The following is a 19,286-nucleotide window of genomic DNA, read 5'->3' as shown; positions in this document are numbered from 1 at the left end:
CTCCGCACTGCTAAAGCTAACTCTCTCTCCTCTGCTCTCATCCTTCTAGACCTATCTGCTGCCTTTGATACTGTGAACCATCAGATCCTCCTCTCCACCCTCTCCGAGTTGGGCATCTCCGGCGCGGCCCACGCTTGGATTGCGTCCTACCTGACAGGTCGCTCCTACCAGGTGGCGTGGCGAGAATCTGTCTCCGCACCATGCGCTCTCACCACTGGTGTCCCCCAGGGCTCTGTTCTAGGCCCTCTCCTATTCTCGCTATACACCAAGTCACTTGGCTCTGTCATATCCTCACATGGTCTCTCCTATCATTGCTATGCAGACGACACACAATTAATCTTCTCCTTTCCCCCTTCTGATAACCAGGCGGCGAATCGCATCTCTGCATGTCTGTCAGACATATCAGTGTGGATGACGGATCACCAGCTCAAGCTGAACCTCGGCAAGACGGAGCTGCTCTTCCTCCCGGGGAAGGACTGCCCGTTCCATGATCTCGCCATCACGGTTGACAACTCCCTTGTGTCCTCCTCCCAGAGTGCTAAGAACCTTGGCGTGATCCTGGACAACACCCTGTCGTTCTCCACTAACATCAAGGCGGTGACCCGATCCTGTAGGTTCATGCTCTACAACATTCGCAGAGTACGACCCTGCCTCACACAGGAAGCGGCGCAGGTCCTAATCCAGGCACTTGTCATCTCCCGTCTGGATTACTGCAACTCGCTGTTGGCTGGGCTCCCTGCCTGTGCCATTAAACCCCTACAACTCATCCAGAACGCCGCAGCCCGTCTGGTGTTCAACCTTCCCAAGTTCTCTCACGTCACCCCGCTCCTCCGCTCTCTCCACTGGCTTCCAGTTGAAGCTCGCATCCGCTACAAGACCATGGTGATTGCCTACGGAGCTGTGAAGGGAACGGCACCTCCATACCTTCAGGCTCTGATCAGGCCCTACACCCAAACAAGGGCACTGTGTTCATCCACCACTGGCCTGCTGGCCCCCCTACCTCTGAGGAAGCACAGTTCCCGCTCAGCCCAGTCAAAACTGTTCGCTGCTCTGGCACCCCAATGGTGGAACAAGCTCCCTCACGACGCCAGGACAGCGGAGTCAATCACCACCTTCCGGAGACACCTGAAACCCCACCTCTTTAAGGAATACCTAGGATAGGATAAAGTAATCCTTCTAACCCCCCCCTTAAAAGATTTAGATGCACTATTGTAAAGTGGTTGTTCCACTGGATATCATAAGGTGAATGCACCATTTTGTAAGTCGCTCTGGATAAGAGCGTCTGCTAAATGACTTAAATGTAAAATGTAAGAAAGACCAGGACAGAATGTCCCAGTTAAGAATATAGATAATATTCTTATGCCCTGAAAATAGTGAAAATACAGTCCAGACCCCTCTTTGGACCTTCTGTTTCCTGGCTTCACATTCAGATTGTAAGGGCTGTCGTCGGAAGAAGACCAAAATGCAGCGGAGTTAGTGTTCAACATATTTAATTAGTGCCGTAACACTATTCAAACAAAACAAGGAACTGACAGCCAACACAGTCCTGTCAGGTGAAACACACTAAACAGAAACAATTACCCACAAAACCCAAAGGAAAAACATGCTCCTTATGTGTGACTCCCAATCAGCAACAACGAGCTTCAGCTGTGCCTGATTGGGAGCCACACACGGCCCAAAACAAAGAAATACAAAAACATAGAAAAAGGAACATAGAACGCCCACCCAATGTAACACCCTGGCCTAACCAAAATAAAGAACAAAAAAACCCTCTCTATGGCCAGGGCGTTACACAGATGTACACAGCCTGTGGGTTTGGAGGAAGTAATAGCCTGTTATTATTCATTATCCTTTAGGCTCCTGGGAGCTTTTTGTCCCTAATTGCACCCTGTCACCCCAAAGAATATGAGTGAAACAGAGAACTAGAGAGAGACCAAGGATAATTTTACTGCAATTTGCTGGTATGTTTACAGTAAAAACAAGACAAATTAGCTATTGTGTTCACTTCACAAGGTTTTGGAAATGGAAGAGATAAATACCTTGATGTATGTGCGCATGTGAACTCACAAATCACCTGCTAGGCACTGTAGATGTCTGCCCCTGGGCTTGGAAAAAGATTGTGGGTGTGTGTGAGTGTGTACAAATCGGCTGAGATAGCTGTGTCTGTCTCTGTCCCTTAGATAATGATTTACTAATGAGCGGGCCTGTTAAAGTACATTAAATGAGCAGACTTCACAGCGTCCACAGCAGGGGGAGGGTGCTTTTATCAAACACATGCCAGCTCTGGTGGCCCCTCTGACGAGAAGCAGGCAGGAGCAAGGGGTCGCAACAGCTAGCATATCTGAGGGACTGTGTTTGTGTGGGAGGAAGCTACTGACAAGACTACAGAGATTACTGGAGAGCAGTTAGTAAAGACAACAGCTAAGCTGTGTGTGTGTTGCTGTGTTTGTGAACTTGTCAACTTATACCTGTATATACCTATATACTTATACCTATATGTCTCTGAGTGAGTAAAAGCACACATATTTTTGTGCATGTTGAGTGCAATTGAAACAGCGAATGTGTGCATGCGTGTGCTTTTGTATGAATGTAGAGTGTGTGTGTGCTCCTGTGTGTATTTTGTGTGTGTGTGTGTGTGTGTGTGCGTGTGCGTGTGCGTGTGTGTGTGTGCGCACGTGCGTGTGCGTGTGTGTGTGTGTGTGTGTCCGTGTGTGTGTGTGTGTGTGTGTGTGTGTGTGTGTGTGTGTGTGTGTGTGTGTGTGTGTGTGTGTGTGTGTCCGTGTGTGTGTGTGTGCGTGTGTGTGTGTGTGTATGTGTGTGTGTGTGTGTCCGTGTGTGTGTGTGTGTGTGTGTGTGTGTGTGTGCGTGTGTGTGTGTGTGTGTGTGTGGGTGTCCGTGTGTGAAGAGGATGAAAATAAGTCAGCCTCAGCTCTCTTCTTAGCCCAGTGCCCCTGCTAAGTGTGAAGACGTTGGGGAGCTGTGACACATTGGCCCGCAGGGCTTGATGTCTCAGCATCACAGCATCACATCAACCATGCCAGAAGGCCAGGAGAGTTAATCCTGGCCTCCGAATGTGTGTATTCCACACTTTATGCCTCAATGTGCGTATTCCACACTTAAAGTAAAACCTAGCCAAGCAGTAATGGAGCTTTTCTCACCTAGAGGGACATGTTTGTGTGGTCTGTTAGTTAGAGCACTGGACACTGACAATGGCCAGAGACGGAAGAAAAGAAAAACAGATTATTTTATTAACATAGGTCTAGCCCTCCCATTTGGATGATTTACCAGGGCATTTCATGTCAGTCAGATTGCTTTGTTTCCTTTTGAGAACAGAAAGCCGCAGTGGGTTGGGGGGCATTTTTGAAGTGCTCTACATAGAAATGAGCATGGAACGTGGGAACTGCTGAGGGTCTTTGTGTCAGTGGCTGTGCTTGGAGAAGCAGCTAGAGGTCCTCTCATCCTGCACAAGTGCTGCTCTCTCTGACCCTCATGGTTTGGACCTGGCCATAATAAACCCACAGGACGAAATTATGGTCATCAGACCATAGCTTTACACTGACTCACACTAGACAATCAGACAGACATGCTGTTACTGATTTTGGCTGCGCGCTGCGGTATGATTAAGAAATCCGTTGATCCCTTAAGACCAGAACAGCCTTTGACATTTGTGCTTGTGGGAGTGGGTCTTTTTGGGCTCCAGTCAGTTAATTCTCCAGGTCGTGTGTGATAATTCAGTGTGACTGTGCTGCTGTCTGCTCTCTAACCAGCCTTACAGCTGGAAGAAGATTTCATTATGATGCCACGCTGAGCAAATGTAAATCTCCATGCTAAATATGACTATCAGCAAACTGCAGCAGAAAGAACAGGAGACAGGGATTGTGTGACTATATAAATCCTCCTTCCCCCACCCTCCTGTTTTGCAGGAGTGGAATGGGATTGTATTAAAGCTCCTTTTTTCTCCTTCTCATCTTGTCTCTCATCTTCCCTCTCCCTGTGTACAACAATTTCTCCACAATGTAATGCAATCATCAGTAATCTGCCTGTGCTCTTCTAAGGTGTTTTGAGTTAATGTACATCAAAAGCTATTAACGAAATGTGTGTCTACAATGAGGACATGGAGCGTTGATATTAATTGCCTTAATATTAAGGGCTGGATTCAATCCGTATCACGGAAGATCCGCATACACATTTTAAGATCATTTCCGATTGAGCCGACATATGCAGCATTTACCGTGCATGCAGTCTTCGCGAAAGACTTCAATCAAGTTATAACGAGGATCTTCCTCCATACTTCTGCGATAACGATTGAATCTAGCCCTAATTTGTTATTCCAGCACCAGTGCCACTTCGGAGATGTGGTTATACAGTAGCCATCATACTGAAACCGGTCTGTAATCCATGTGGCTAAATGGAACAGTTTAATATATTTTGGCTAAATGTAATTTCTGTCTGAACAAACTTTCCTGCTCTGTCCCTACATGATTATATTCACCTTCAAGTCTCCTTCACATCATCCCCAAAGCTTAAAAGAAAATCCACAAAAAACGATATTTTGGTATTTTTTTCATTAGTCCACAGATAATAAAGTCTCAGAATGTTTTGCATGTCAGCAGTCAAGTTTTCATGATGTGGCAAGTGACACTTTGCTTCTTGAAAATCCTATATCTTGAAAACTTGACTGCTGACATGCAAAACATTATGGGACTGTACCAACAGTAGACTAATACAATTTTAAAAATGAAAAAGATTTTTGGAGTGGATTTGTCCATGAATCACCCCTTCTCTCCACCCATCTCTCTTTCTCCCCCTGCAGCAATACTTCACTCTGCTGATCATCACAGATGGGGTGATCAGTGACATGGATGAGGCCCGCCACGCCATTGTTCAGGCAGCCAAACTCCCCATGTCAATCATCATTATTGGAGTGGGCAATGCAGACTTTGCTGCCATGGAGTTCCTGGATGGGGACAGCAACGTGTTACGCTCTTACACAGGAGAGGAGGCAGTCAGAGACATTGTGCAGTTTGTTCCCTTCAGGGACTTCCGAAATGTGAGTGTCTCACATGTTTAATAGGGTGAAACAAAAGGATTGTATAAATTCCCACATTCTGATTGTACCCACAGTGGAGCCGTGCTTCAACACATGGTAGTAAAAAGTGTCTCTTATCTGTCCACCTTGTCCGCATTGTGACCAGTTATCCTGGTCCCTCCCTGTATGAAAAGTATTTGACAGATATTCATTCAAAATAATATTTATTTTAAGACACATATTGATGCCATAAGTCAATGGCATCACCTGTCAATGATTTTAGAGGGTGGGATAATTATGATTTAAATGGTTAAACTGTCCAGATCTGTCTACACTTGTAAGCTATCCAGACATCTGCGTGTCTGACTACCTCCGGAGGTGGTCAGGAAGACCTGATCACAATCAGATCACATTGCATCTTTTAATTATCTACACCTGTCTAAAAATGTGGGTACAATCAGAATGTGGACAAGATCAGGAAAAAAGGACTGTTATATCCCTATGTTAAAACCACAACATGTTGTTGTTGCTAGACAAATTAGAGATGATACTTGCTGTAATGGATTTATTTCAATCACATCTGTAAACAGCATTGGGAGTGGGTGTGGGAGTGGGCAATCTGTAGCTTCAGTCCATCTGCAGGAAATGAAAAAATTTATATGGAGTGATCCAGTAAAAGGTTTACTTCCCAAAACGTTTACTGGATGAATGTTGATTCGAATGCATTATTATTTTAAAATCACTGACATTTAGAGATCTCTAATGTGACTTTTATTTTCCCGTCATGTTCTCACAGGCTCCGAAGGAAACTTTAGCCAAATCAGTATTGGCTGAGCTGCCGCAACAGGTCACACAGTATTTCAAACAGAGGAACCTGTCGCCTAGCAACACAGCATTGGAGTGAAAGCCCAAGGCCTTGGTTAATCATGCATGTTGCAAATATCGACTCACTGTTTACAAAAAACAATGTGCATGAAACGTTTTTTTTTTTATATGTATTTATCAGATTTTTTTTTACATCTTAAAGCAAGACTTTGTGGAGGAGGAAAATGTGGCAAAGAACACTACTTTGCAGTCCCCTGAAAAGAAAGGGAATTTTAGAAATGTGTATACTGTATACTGAATGTAAATTTATACAATATTCTATGTTTTGAAAAGGAAATGTTTATGAAAAGTTCTTATGTATCTTTTATGCATTGAATTGTAATTTGTTGTACTTGTACCTTGAAGGTGTTGTAATTGATTTTATAAAGTTCACCATGTATTTATGTTACCACGCAGGTAAATAAACTTACATAAATGTCACTGTGCAGTGCACTGTGTTTGACTGGAACATAATGTTGAGCCAACATAATGGCCATGTTCGAGAGAAATTGTAAATTGTGCCTGACTGATCTACAAATAATATGGAGTAGTTATTTTTTGAGTAGTTATTTATGATGCAAGGTGATTTGTAGATTATTTTGCCTTGACTCACCTTTAAAGATAGAGGACTTTAGTGGCCAAAAAAAGAGCCAGTTTTAGCATGGGCAGTGCCATTGAGGACATTCACCATTTTGAAGTAGTCAACTGGGTGGGACTATGGGTTAAAGAAGGATCAAATGATACCATCCTCATCATCAGGAGGGATCAGACAATTAATTATATTTGTGAGCAAACATTTCATAAGTGCAGGTGGCAGTAAATCGTCAACCTTGGCTTTATACCTGTTCAAACAGAACATTACAGGTGGCACTATGCACCCTTTCAGTTTGTTTGCCAACTCATAGAAATAGGAGAAGAAGAAAATGGACTACTTCAAAAATAGAGATAGCCTCAATAACGCTGCCCATGCTCTCATAGACGCCATAAAGGAACATACACAATGATGCGATGTCTATCGAAGTCTATGAACGTGCGCAATGAATACATTCTGGTCTAGTTCCTGCCCGATTAGATGCGCAGGTGTTGCGTTGCACCAACCAATGGCATATTCAAGAGCATCAAAACCGTGATGTATCATGGGTAAATTGTGACTGACTGATCTACAAATATTGGGTGTTCGAGCAGTAAGGCTAACGAAGGTGACTGTAGACGAAATTCGGCGAGGTCCATCTGCGACAGTCGAAAGTCTCGACACTGTAGTGGTTTTCCAACAGCAAGATCAGTGTTGATCTGAGCCTTGCTTTTTTGTCTTTATAAATGTCGAAATAAACGTTTCTGTACCCCTATAGCACACACTCACAAAGTGAAAACATAACGTGTGTACAATTAATTGGTTCAAGAGAGGTCTCAAATATCAATTTCATTTGTATCCCCTGTAGCTTTAGAATTGCTGCAAAGTTGGTTCCTGTTCAGTCAAGTCTTTGGTCATATTCGCGTGGGTCAACCAAAAACACCCTATTGATTGGTTGCCAAATAGTGCCTCCCACAATGCAGGTGATGAATGCATGGTTCAGTTGGTGAGAAGCAACTGCAGCAACTTGAAGGTGACTTTATCAGAAACTGATTGACCTTCGATCACATGTGTTTTGTAAAGGTCATGCAGGTGACATGTAAGCGCAAGTCTGACAATGTTTTACCCATAATGCAACACACTTTGAAAGGACTAGACACAATTGATCCGGGCACATTCAACATTACAGCCAACTTTAAATGCGAGTCGAGACTGACTGATTTACAAATCAGCATTATAACTATCAGTCAGTCATCACAATTTTGACGCTCTAGTCTAAAACCTGGCCGGGTGATTTGTAGAAGTCAGGGCGCATTCCTCTGCCCAGGGGTTAGGGTTTTTTGTATCAGCTAACCACATCATGGGCGTGCGCCTCAGCTAAGGTGACGCAACAACCAATGGTTGCGTGTCATGTCAACGACTGTCATCGACTGACACATTGCTGTAACGTATGTGGTTATGCCGGATTCAAAACAACTGGGAACTCTGACTTCCGACTTCAATGTGTTCAAGATTTGGAAACTTGGGGGGAAAAACAACGTCTAAGTACAGAAACACGCCCTATATGTTATGCACCCTGCCCAACAGCAGTCGATGATGTGGCGCGCAACCATTGGTTGATGCATGCAAGTGTGAGCAGGGGAACGCGACCTGTCTCGACTTTAGTCAACTGCCACGTTGAACGCGACAAATGGTTGCGTGTCTGGTTAGCAGATATAACATACTGTATCTATCCATGCATTGTAAGATCTGGCATGCATCTGCAATGTAGTCAGGCAGGAACTCAACCTCTGCTTCACAAGAAAACACAGAGCTGAAAATGTTAGAAAGTTTGGAACAATCAGTATAAATTTAACCCTGGATGTGCCAGATTAAATCCATTTCAACTTTATCTGAATGTGTATGCTGTACAAACAAGGCTTCTTTCAGAGTGCCCTGAGAAATATATCCCTACACTTAGATTTCTTAGCGCCACTTATTTTTCATTTGTCACAACTAATCGGTTGCAAGTGAATGAGTACAAACAGACACAGAAGTCAATTCCAATTTACTCAAACTGTATTTGGTTCCAGTTATCTTCATTCATGCACTCGCATACACCAACTCTTTCAACCTGTACTCAGGGGTAGATGTAACATAGTAAACAAACATCCGGGACACTCAAATTAGTATATGTTAGGTATGTATTAATTTGTGGATATCCATCATCCATTTCGTATGATATGTTACGAATTACAATCTGTGATAGGTTAGAAATTGCAACTTGTACAATGTTACGAATTCCAATTGGTTGTGGTTAATGTTAGCTAGGTGGCTAACATCAGCTAGGCTAGGGGTTAAGGTTAGGAATTAGCAAAAAAGTAGTTAAGAAGTTGCAAATTACCTAAAATGCTCAAGTTGTCCATGATGAGATTCGAACAGGCAGCCTTTGGGTTGCTAGACGTTCACATTATTCACCCTCCTTTAGTTTTTGTCTTAAGTAACCTTCTGTCTTATTTAACCACACCAAATGTTACATATACTAATTTGAGTGTTGTGGATTTTAGTTTACTATGTTACATCTAGTCTAGGAAACCAGGCTGACTCTTCACACCATATAACAAAGAAAACAGGAAAACTTTTTATTTTCTTCTCCCCAAGCCTTGATCATCCCATGATGGAACCCTCATTTTCATAGAGAGAAAGAAATCCATTCAAATCCAGCATTATTCGCACTGACGCATCAAAAATAAACACAAAAAAAACGAAAGGAAAAGCATTTCCACATACATTGCATCTGAGACAAAGCTCTGGCTCGCTTTCTTGATGTTGTCTAAGGTAAGGTATGAATGTGATGTGACAGTCTAGCAGTCTTGTCCTTGATCCACAGCTGTCAGTCACTGTTTCCTTGGCCAATAGCAGAGCTGCAGCCACAGGGGGATGTCATCAGGTTAGGCTGCCAGGGATTTAAACTGTGTGAGATGTCATATTGGGAGGAAGGGGGGAGGTGTCATGTTTGAATGCACAACACCAAAACCACAATGCCATTGAAGTTAATTTAACAGGTTTAAATTCATATTTAGTGATTATGAAGAAATCATAAACTATGCCACTCTGGGCTAGAAAACACTTGATGGAAACGCTGCTAATGACTTAGAATAACAGTAACTCATACAGCTGTGAAAGCAATGGTGTCGGCAGCCTGTTTGTGTGAATGAGTGTGTGTGTAAGCATATGAGTATGTGTCTATCTGCAGACTCTGTATCTCTTTATGGGAAAGATGCTCCTGTCCATGCTACCTTCGCTGTCGCTGCTGGACTCAGAGTCACTGCTGCCGGAGTAGGCTCCCATGCCCGGCAGGATGCCCACACACACGGCGGCCGATGGAAGGTGGAGGACACCTGTTGTCTTTACTGTGGAGCCCTGCTCAACCACACCTCTGCCCGCCTCCTGCTCTGAGAGCACAACACACTGCCAGTCACACTTACCGATGTCGGTGAAGTCATACATGTGAGATAGAAGAGTGTGTGTTATAAGAGCACTCAATTGTGAAATGACGAGCAGCTGTTACATTATAAGAAGGTCTCAGCCCACCTGTCCGGCCCCCATTCCCTGCTGCAGACTCCTCAACCTTCTGTTTCTTGCTATTGTCTGAGGACTGTGAAGAGCTGCAGGAGAAAGGAAAGTCAACAGAAAGACTAGAGACATGCAGATTAATTCACTTTTCCCCCCACTCTCACCCAACTCCACCACTCCCCTATAACTGTGTTACATCCTCCAACACTATATCCAGATGATCTGAAAACTGTGACCTAGGTCTAAAAGTACTGTGGCCACTGGCCTCACCTGCGTCGCTTGAACGCCCCAGCCAACAGGTGTGCCTGGGACAGGTGACTGGTCTTGACCTCTGCTGGTTTAGGACCCGCCCTCCTCTCTGGCTCCTTCCGACTCTCACTAGATGCCAGTTTTTTCAGAGCACTGTGAGATCCAGGAGTTAAGGAGAGGAAATGGAAAATAACTCAGACGTACAGATCCTAGATGTGATAATTAACTGCTGATAGGAGTGATGGGGACACCAGGTGACTCACAATTAATTCACATTTCACAATCACTTCTGAGCAGGAAATTGCCCACTGGGCTAGCACTGACTGTCAGAATAGATTTCCCAACAATGTTTGACTGAGTGAATACAGGAGAATAAGTTGTACACACTCGAATCGCATTCGGGGTTCATCTAGCCACAGTCCAGGTGTGTCCTCATAAATCCAGCCTGTTCTTTCCACTTACTAGTCTATTTGTGGGCCTCCACCAACGCCCTGGAAAAGTGACACATTTTTAAGTTATAAACAACCCTGTGACAAGGTGGGAAAACTAGCTGAACTAGGCCAAATCAGAATATTACAACAGGATCTGGTTGATGGTTCTCTGCAGTAAGCACTTCAAACTGTCTCCCATCAGCTTAAAAGCCAGCCCTCAGTAGGATTTGGTTGCCATGACAATGCATCCTCTTCCATCTGCAGACAAACCTGGTGTCAGTGGAAAGAGAGGAAACATTTATTTTCTCCCTTACACAATAGCATAATTGTCTGATCATGCTCCATGCATCATGATTGTACATGACAGGCTGATTGAGAAAGATTGAGAGAAATGCAGGCTATCAAGTCAGTCACGTTACAAACTATGGCTGAATTTATAATGAATCACCACAGGACCGTGGCTCTGAGCAGTGCTGAGATATGTGGCGTGAGAGCAGCTTTGCATACATTAACATACGTTCATATCAGTTAAGTGGACATACAAAGCATACAGTACACTTTAAAATAGATAAATTAAAACCACTACACGTTAAGAGAAACGAGATCATGCTTTTTCCATTCACAAAATTGCGTGGTAAAAGTGTTCGTGCTGAGGATCAACCCATTAACGTTCGGGTTGGAAAGGTCGGCAAGGAACAGTGTCAGATCAGGAATGGCTAATCATCTCTTCACTGTGAGGTTATCATGATTATATGCCAAATCAAGTTATCACTAATTACCTGTCTGTCACTGTCTACGCACCCTTAAACTGTAATCGTACCCATACATTTTTTTATTATTATTATTTTTTTAATAATTTTTTTAAACCCCTTTTTCTCCCCAATTTCGTGGTATCCAATTGGTAGTAGTTACTGTCTTGTCTCATCGCTGCAACTCCCGTACGGACTCGGGAGAGGCGAAGGTCGAGAGCCATGCGTCCTCCGAAACACAACCAAGCCGCACTGCTTCTTGACACAACGCACATCCAACCCGGAAGCCAGCCGCACCAATGTACACCTAGCGACCTGGTCAGCGTGCACTGTGCCCGGCCCGCCACAGGAGTCGCTAGTGCGCGATGAGACAAGGATATCCCTGCCGGCCAAACCCTCCCTCATCCGGACGACGCTGGGCCAATTGTGCGTCACCCCATGAGCCTCCCGGTCGCGGCCGGCTGCGGCAGAGCCTGGACTCGAACCCAGAATCTCTGGTGGCACCCGGGAGGCTACCCATACATTTTTTTGATCTAATGGTTTCTCGGCATGTATAATGTGGTTCTGTGTTTGAGGCTGTACTGTATGTCATGTTTGAGAGTAGGAGCACTAACAAGGTGGAAGAGCACTCGTTCTGACCCGAGTACGTGAGCGGAGCGAGCCCAATTTTACTGTAGCGAGGAGCGAGATTCCGAAAGGCTGGAGCGTCAGCCTTCTCGCCTGCTCCAATTTCGCTCCAGTAGCACTCACTTCACAAGCTCAGGGCATGTCCGGCCCAGCATGCCTTCGCTAAATATTTTAATAAAGAAACTGATAAAACACACAGGTGCAAAATCAAGGTGACTTACAAAGATGAGGACCAAGAGCAAGTGAGGGAGTGTGGTGATGTAGTGTCTACAACTAAACAATCATTGTGGAATCTGAAGACACGTATCCCTAAAGCATGATGGTGTACTTACAACGTACACATGCTAAAAGAAAGGAACGTGGTGGGTAGATAACTAAGAGTGTCATTGTAGCAAAGTATTTATAAACTAAAAATCTGATCTTTTAAACGTTTCGTTAATTTTTGTTCTATTACCTATACAATAGGCTATAATTGATTTGGCCGAATAGGCCTGGCATATTCCAACTTTCAAGGAGCTTTCTGTTTTGATTGGGTTATTTTGCCTAAAAACCTTTAGGCCTACCTACAGAAACAACAACTCTCTCTGCTCAGCCTGGCGAGAGTGACCAAAAGGGTGTTTAGCATCCCCAGTGGCTCTGCAAGTGTGGAGAATATATTCTCCACTGCTGGCCGGCTCTCCAGGCACCATCGCATGAAGTTACAGACTGGCCAAACTCGTGTTTCTAAAAATGTATTCAAGGGCACAAAATTTTAATTTCATTCTAAGTAAGGCACGGCCTATATGCACCATTTACAGACTATAATAATTTAATACAACATGCTGAGCTCTTTACGTCCCTACCAACCTATTGTGTATCACTCGCAAATGCTTCACAATGCACTTCTTTGTAGGCTACAGCCTTGAAATAATATAGACTAAATCATTCCTTTTCGTTCCTTCTTAGGCACTGTCTGGCTCCTGACCTATTCAGAGTGTTTATATGCAGTTTAATATGACATGAAGCCTTTTTTAAATGATGTACGCTTCTTACATTCACCTTTTCATGTTTACTCAAATACTTTTCATTCAAATCCTATGGTTTGGATTCAATACTTCAAACCAAATGGTAGGTCCAGGTAGTCACAACAATAGATGGCTGTTGGTTAAATTGGGATTTTAATGAATGGAGTGAATTTGGAGCAGCAGTTTTTTTTCTGTGAGCGCCGTTTTTAGCGGAGAGGTTGGAAAGGACATAGAGCGCCGGAGCGGTGAGCAGGATTTCCAACCACTCAACTCCACTCATGTGCTCTGGTACTGACCTGAAGCCTGTAGACTGACTGCCTCCTCCTGTCCATCAGATGAGAGTGGGAGTAAAGGGGTAAGACGAGCCTAATCTACTGTCAAGAGAGCAAAAAACTCAACCCCACCAAAATATTGTGACAGAGAAAGAGAGCGAGAAACACAGGGAGTATGAGAGTAGTTGGCTCTCACATTCGGCTCTGACACATAGATCCATTATTTGTGTGACTCATGCCTACTAAATGTTGCCCTACTGACAGAAGAAGAAAAAAAACCTGCAATAAAATGACATGAAAATGGATACACTGTGTTTTTGCTCTTTGTGTGTGTTAAAGAGAGAAACGTAGAGTTATGGGGAGGGAGTATACAGCTGAAACTGAAAGGATATTCTGTATTCTTTTAGTTCATGCAGCTCCTCGTCTCTGCGTTGCTTCTCCACCAGGCTCTGTTGCCTGGAGACCTCATCCAAGAAGTGAGACTCATCCTCATCCAGGCCTTTGACCATGTTCTCTGTGGTGAGAAGACAATTCCCATGGAAAAAATGTCTAAGTACTGTAGAACCAATACAATAATAATATCTAATCATTTCAACTTAAGGCCATGGGAGTTGGAGAAGGGTTATTACAAAACAAAACGCTTTCTATTTTCCTTAAATATCCTTGCTGAAAGAGCGTATAGCTTTACAAGACACATACGGCCACCAGGGTGACTGCTAATAGTAGGCTGGTCACCAGGGAAACGGAAAAGCAGGGAAGCTGCTATGCCAGGCAGAAGGCTCCACTCATTCCCAAGACAAGGTCATAATCTCCCCCTGCTCCTCTTCTGATACATTACATAGTTCTGTCTGTTCACACAAACAGGTTCATAATATAAAAATGTACACACTCCCAGAGTAACAAATACTTTCTACTCAACAGGTCCAGAGTCTGACTATCCATTCCATAGATGCAATAGTTTAATCTGAGATATCCAATGTGAAGTCCCAGAATGTGGTAGGGGCTGTTGCAGGGAAAGTGGAGAAGAACTAAAATAAATGAGAGCGGGACCCTTACTGAATTTAAACTGCTCATCGTATTCCTCCTGCTTCTTGTCCTTCTGCTCCTGTAGCCGCTCAAACAGTGAACGCCCATCATACTCTTCCTCAGGAGCCTCTGTGTTAGGGAGACAGCACAAACACACAGAAACTAAAGCTATGCAGATGCTTAGAGGAGACAAGTGTACAGGCATGAAGAAAGATATTGCTTGTGTCTGTGTACATTTTGGGAAGTAGAGTGGAGTTAGTGGCAGATGGCTTACTCTCTGGGTCCTCTGGCTTCCTAACTTTTTCCCATTCCTCCTGTCTTTGCTTCCTTTTCTCCTCGATCTCGGTCTCTGACACAAATTTCCGACTGAGGTCTACACCCCCGGCCGCTGGCACTGCCATCTCACACCTTGAAAAGGTACATGCACAAACCTGAGCTCAAACAGTAGCATCCACAATAGACTAACGGAAAACACGTTATACATCTGTAATAGCAAAGAGTTGTTAGAGGGGAAATCAGCAGTTTAAATGATAAAAGCATTCCCTGCCCCTGTTTCAGCAAAAAGCTGAGGGATGGGGCTGGAGAAATGCAACCACTCTCAAATTCATAGACCGAGCTATGGCACAGACAACCACTCTCAAATTCATAGACCGAGCTATGGCACAGACAACCACTCTCAAATTCATAGACCGAGCTATGGCACAGACAACCACTCTCAAATTCATAGACCGAGCTATGGCACAGACAACCACTCTCAAATTCATAGACCGAGCTATGGCACAGACAGCCACTCTCAAATTCATAGACCGAGCTATGGCACAGACAACCACTCTCAAATTCATAGACCGAGCTATGGCACAGACAACCATGATATCAAAATTAGAGTTTTAAACATGTTTTGAGGCTATTTGGTATTTGTTTACATTTACAAACATTGGAATAAAACAAGGTTATATTTAGGATTCTTTATTTTACCAGGCAAGTTGACTGAGAACACATTCTAATTTACAGCATCTACCTGGGGAATAGTTACAGGGGAGATGAATGACCCAATTGGAAGCTAGCAATGATTAGGTGGCCATGATAGTCAGATTGGGAATTTAGCCAGGACACTGCCGTTAACACCTCTACTCTTATGATAAGTGCCATGGGATCTTTACTGACCGCAGAGTCAGGACACCCATTTAACGTCCCACCCAAAAGATGGCACCCTACACAGGGCAATGTCCCCAATCACTGCCCTGGGGCATGGGAATATTTAATTTTAGACCAGAGGAAAGACTGCCTACTGGCCTTCCAACACCACTTCCAGCAACATCTGGTCTCCCATCCAAGGACTGACCAGGACCAACCCTGCTTATTAGCTTCAGAGGCAAGGCAGCAGTGGGATGCAGGGTGGTATGCTGCTGGATTCTGATGGGTTAAGACTGTTGAACGATGCACATGGCATTTATAAGTTATATTCTTCAAGAATGAATGGGTACATGTCATTAAATGACGAGTCAAAAAAATGTAACAACTGCAGATTTCCCTTTTAAAGTTAATCAAACTGATAATTTTTGGATCCATGAAAATAGAGGTATACAGTGGAGATTGAGAACTTACTTTACTTTACTTGCCTCAACTCAATCAAGTAGACCACAGACACCAGGTCAAGAAAACATCTGTTGGATAGATAATAAAATAATTCAGAACAGTGTGCTTAAAGGAAAAATGTAGACATAAGATTAACAATTAGAGTACATAGAGTAGACCAAGGTTTCTCAAACTCAGTGCATGTTTTGTTTTTTGCCCTAGCACTACACAGCTGGTTCAAATAATCAAAGCTTGATGATGAGTTAGTTATTTGAATCAGTTGTGTAGTACTAGGGCAAAAAACAAAATGTCCACCCAGGGGGTCCAAGGACCAAATCTGTTACCATGGTTGGAAACAATCATTGGTTATCACCTATTTATAATTTATGAGGCTATGCCTCCCTCTAGTGGTCGACTCAAGAAATGTGTAGTGTAGCCATCTACTGTATGGTTTCCCAAACTCGGTCCTAGAACCCCCTGGGTGGACATTTTGGTTTTTGCCCTAGTACTACACAGCTGATTCAAATAACTAACTCATCGTCAAGCTTTGATTATTTTAACCAGCTGTGTAGTGCCAGGGCAAAAACCAAAACGTGCAGTTTCGGAAACCCTGGTCTTCTGCACGCTAGCTGTCATTATATTTGAGCTAGCTTCTACCAAGTGAAGTAAGGGTTGTCTTTAAGGTTGATATTCCATTTTAGTAATTTACGTTTCCAGATAGGTAGTTGCTATCTATGGGGGAACCTACCAAACTATTAGTTAGGCCTACATATTATTGGATACCTGCTGACTAGGTTTTTTCTATCCAACAAAACTCAACGATTTAAGATAGCTGAGCGGCGTTTATGTGGGCGGACTAGTGATCCAACGTCACAACTTGAAGTTTTTATCAAAAACGACTGATTTCAGCATCCAGAGAATAGCACGCAATTACACAGATCAATGTCGTGTGTAACTGGACAATTTTTTGGGGTGCTGAAATCAGTCGTTTTTTATCAAACTGAATTTTACGTTACGTCGTAGCTCCAGTCTGCCCACAATAGTCGCCGCACAACTCCATCGTAAATCTTGGGAGTTGAATTTAAATCGGCTAGGTTCCACACTCTAGCTGATCAGTCTATTAGCTACGGGCTTATAAGATTGATTAGCTAACCAATAAGAACGGATTTCGAATAGAAATTTAGAGGATAAACTTAGCTAGCTAAGACAGCTATCTTGCTAAATACATTGTGTAGCTGCGAGCTGTCTAGCTCGCTACTGTAGCTGTCTCGCTAGAAAACTAGTTCATTGCCAACAACACCGCTAGCACGCAGCTCGTTGCGAAATAATGGTTAAATACCGCTTCTATAATGTAAATATATATCTGCGTTCAAAAATGATTACAATTGTTCATATATGAATCAATGATCGTACATTTTGGATTACAAATGTAATATTTAACAACAACAACACAGCTAGCTAGGACACTTTTACCCAATCCACGGAGCCACGTGTCCCAGTAAATAGGTTCCGCATAATTTGTGAAGAAACAATATAGTTCCCATTTGTGCATCGGCCTGAATAATTGTTGCAATCTGTGTAAATAAATACGTATTAACTTCCACTGTGTCTTCAAAATTGTGTGGAAGATTATTTTTGTAAATCTAGTAACCGAGCCATAATGTTATACATTATCAGGCAATAACTATGCTTATTTACTGAGCTACAGCTGAATGGCTCTGGTTGGATTCTCGCACATACTTCATTTAAACATTTTCGGATAACTGTATAACAATCTAATTTGCAACTGCAGATTAGAAATCCTAAATTCTAAATCTATAATTTACTGGTTGTAGAACGATTATGGATTATTGAGAAAACTTCCATTGACATCATCACCACCACTCCATCCAATTACCGCCATATTTTTGTTTTCAGTTTAGATATTCGGATTTTGCTCGTCAGTCTCTTCGACGGAAAGTTTTGTGATGATAAGAGTGATACATCTAGAATAAGATGACGATAGAGAGCAAGGCACAACGTTTATTAAATCAACTCGGTTTCAAAAAGGTGACTTTATGTTGGTTTCAATGGGTGAATATTACGCGTTTGCGGCTAAGGGACCGTCTTAAAAGTGCAATCAGCAGAAACTGGTGTTCAGAAAAAGTACATTTTTATTTCAAATTAGAAATCTAGAGATCTTAAACCAAATGTGTTTTTTTCCCCCACAACAATTACATTTTGACATTTTATGTAAAAATAATTCTGGATTTTATGTAAAAAACATGAAAAGGCCTAAGATATTTCTCACTCTTATGCAACCTTGTAGCCTACTAACATAACAGAGCTAAAATCACTTGTAGCAAAGTCACAGATATGCCTTATCCATGATACACCCATTAGAATTCCCATTTGAAATGTTTTATATTTTCAGATCCACTTAACTCTAACCCATTCATAGACGCTAACTACCTTTTAGCGGCTATTGGCGATAGTATCTTCGGACCGGGGGAGTTTTGTTAAGAGCCCCGACACTTGTTTTACGAACGTTAAAACGCATCGCTTGCGGTATGGTTTTGGAAACATAAGGAAGGTATCTTTTATATCAGAGAGAAATAGTAATAAAAAAAAGTTTAATTACGACACACCTTTATAGGGTTCCCACACAGCCATATTTCCATGTTACAGCACTTGTTCATGGAAAACAGACAAAAGACAGAGGCGTACCTGTGCTAATTAGCTATCTGCGTCTCCGAACAACTGTGTGTAAACGGAAGACGGACGCCACAAACGTGTTGTCACTGAAAAATACTGTTGGCTGCAACTGTGTTAAAACCAGTTAAAACACTGTACAGTATATTTAGCATTTTTAAAATCGTTTTTATGTGATATGAAAATAGAGAGCTTTATGTTTCTAGAACCGTACCGCAATTGAGAATCAATTCACATTTAGATGGAGTATTTGGCTGTTTTGTTTGCCAAAGCCAATTCACCTCTAAACAGAACGTGTAAGGAGTAAGGTTAGGCTTTTAGTCCATTATTGGGGCCACTTAACTCAAGCCCTTTCTGACCAACTTGAGCTCATCCAGAAGCGAGCTTGATGAATCATCCTCAGCATGGAATATCCTGGATCAACAATGATCTGATTTCACTATCACTGCCCTCACTTAATGAAGAGAGAAACTGTGCCTTGACTTCCAGGCAGGTCACCCGTGATACAAGTCAGTATTTGACTTCCATCCATGTCGAAATGTGACGTTTGAGAAACATGGATGAACGTCTAATTCTGATGTGAGACTTTGAGAGCTTGTAGCAGGCAGACTTTTCTGTCTCACTGTTTAAGTTCCCCTTCAGA

The 19,286-nt window shown here is 42.9% G+C and overlaps 2 protein-coding genes across 9 annotated transcripts in view; one reads left to right on the top strand and one right to left on the bottom strand.

Moving 5' to 3' along the window:
- LOC106560852 (copine-2) overlaps positions 1–6,334 on the top strand; it is a 29,609-nt gene extending 23,275 nt beyond the window's left edge. Inside the window, exons 15-16 of the mRNA XM_014124226.2 lie at positions 4,814–5,050; positions 5,826–6,334. Of these exons, the coding sequence (XP_013979701.1) occupies positions 4,814–5,050; positions 5,826–5,933 (345 nt within the window). The 3' untranslated portion in view covers positions 5,934–6,334. The remainder of the gene's footprint in view (positions 1–4,813; positions 5,051–5,825) is intronic.
- A 2,170-nt stretch (positions 6,335–8,504) lies between these two features.
- On the bottom strand, positions 8,505–17,511 carry LOC106560853 (PSME3-interacting protein). Of its 8 annotated transcripts, none has more exons than XR_001318680.2 (9): positions 17,426–17,511; positions 15,997–16,041; positions 14,652–14,785; positions 14,408–14,506; positions 13,744–13,865; positions 10,290–10,423; positions 10,038–10,111; positions 9,743–9,893; positions 8,505–9,415 (listed from the first exon to the last, which is right to left on the bottom strand). XR_001318680.2 is itself a non-coding variant. In XM_045688180.1 (9 exons), exons 1-9 carry the CDS (start codon positions 17,494–17,496, stop codon positions 9,411–9,413), a joined length of 858 nt encoding a protein of 285 aa, XP_045544136.1. In that variant the 5' UTR covers positions 17,497–17,511; the 3' UTR covers positions 8,505–9,410. The 8 variants fall into 8 exon arrangements, 6 of the variants coding, with proteins under 6 accessions (XP_045544136.1, XP_045544137.1, XP_013979702.1 ...); XR_001318681.2 differs by having other exon boundaries at positions 8,505–9,399; XM_045688180.1 differs by having other exon boundaries at positions 10,015–10,111.
- Positions 17,512–19,286: the final 1,775 nt, after the last annotated feature.

Source organism: Salmo salar, chromosome ssa10 (genome assembly GCF_905237065.1).
Source record: "Salmo salar chromosome ssa10, Ssal_v3.1, whole genome shotgun sequence".
Lineage (NCBI taxonomy): Eukaryota > Metazoa > Chordata > Actinopteri > Salmoniformes > Salmonidae > Salmo > Salmo salar.
Note: the sequence above shows the minus strand (reverse complement) of the source record. Positions and strands in the feature narration are given on the sequence as shown.

Coding starts and splice junctions, on each gene's coding strand:
- LOC106560853 (XM_045688180.1), bottom strand. CDS start 17,496: ATGGGAACTATATTGTTTCTTCACAAATTATGCGGAACCTATTTACTG. Junction 14,786..15,996: donor GTCTACTTGATTGAGTTGAG/GCAAGTAAAGTA, acceptor TACCTTTTCAAG/GTGTGAGATGGCAGTGCCAG. Junction 9,894..10,014: donor GGCTGAGACCTTCTTATAAT/GTAACAGCTGCT, acceptor CTCTCAGAGCAG/GAGGCGGGCAGAGGTGTGGT.